Below are 1,044 nucleotides of genomic sequence, written 5' to 3' on the forward strand. Positions count from 1 at the left end.
CCTAAAAATTAATGAAAAAATTATCTAAAATCAAGAAAAAATTGCCTAAAAATCATGGAAAGTGAGCTATAAACTAAACCAAAATTAACAAAATTTAGGAAAATTCTCAGCGAAAAATGTGAAATTTTCACGAATTTCAGCACTTTTTTACCGTATTTTCTTTGCTCGAAATTATAGGTTTCGGCTGAAACGGCTTGTTTTCCTTCCACTGAGAAATCCGAAAAATAGCGCTAAATTCAAAAGTTTGTGTTCGAATTTTTGTGTCAAAATTAGATTGAAAACTAATTCAATTTCAAATTTCAGTGGGCCAAAAACTGTGACATTGGAGACGCTTCTCGTGGCTCACTGAGCTCTTACGCTCACATCATCATGCTCATATCGTACCTCCAAAACTGTGATCCACCAGTACTTCCACGTCTTCAAGAGGACTTTCGAAGTGATAACAGAGGGAAGAGGATGGTTGAGAACTGGGATACATCTTATGCACAGGTCGAGGAAGCTCTTCTGAAGTCGTGGCCAAAGAACAAGGAGTCGTGTGCACAATTGCTCATTGGCTATTTCGACTATTATCTCGATTCGATTTCCGAAACTTTGTGGTTCAATGTCGACGAGAAATGACACTGTCGAAGATGGAAAAGGAGTGGCCTCGACCGATTTGTGTTGAGGATCCGTTCGATTTGAATCACAATCTCAGCAGTGGAGTTACCAAGAAAAGTGAGTGAAAAAAGGTCCCACAACGACAACTACCGTAACCCAAAAATACTTTTATTTTTAGGATTTTTTGCTCAATTTTTCAGCTGACTTTTCTGGAGGAAAATCAATAGAAAACGAGAAAATAAATCCAAAAAATATAATTTTCTAGGTTACTGTAGTTGGTACCTTCAGCAACGGCCAATATTATCCTTGTCTGGCGCTGATAAACCTTGTCGTTTATATTTTCTTTAAAGGCGCATAGCCGGTCCTGCAGAGGAAACGATTACGGTTTTTACAAATAACTACATGCGCCTTTAATACAGGACTTCGGAATTAATCTATTTGTGCCTA

At 37.7% G+C, this 1,044-nt stretch overlaps 1 protein-coding gene across 1 annotated transcript; it reads left to right on the forward strand.

Annotated features, from left to right (window-relative positions):
- Nucleotides 1–369: 369 nt before the first annotated feature.
- Nucleotides 370–618, forward strand: CBG26117 (the record flags this gene model as incomplete). Its single annotated transcript, XM_045244385.1, has 1 exon — nt 370–618. One exon carries the CDS (start codon nt 370–372, stop codon nt 616–618), a length of 249 nt encoding a protein of 82 aa, XP_045100882.1.
- Between the last annotated feature and the right edge of the window lie 426 nt (nt 619–1,044).

The sequence above is a fragment of the Caenorhabditis briggsae genome (assembly GCF_000004555.2).
Source record: "Caenorhabditis briggsae complete genome, chrIII, whole genome shotgun sequence".
Classification (NCBI taxonomy): Eukaryota; Metazoa; Nematoda; class Chromadorea; order Rhabditida; family Rhabditidae; genus Caenorhabditis; species Caenorhabditis briggsae.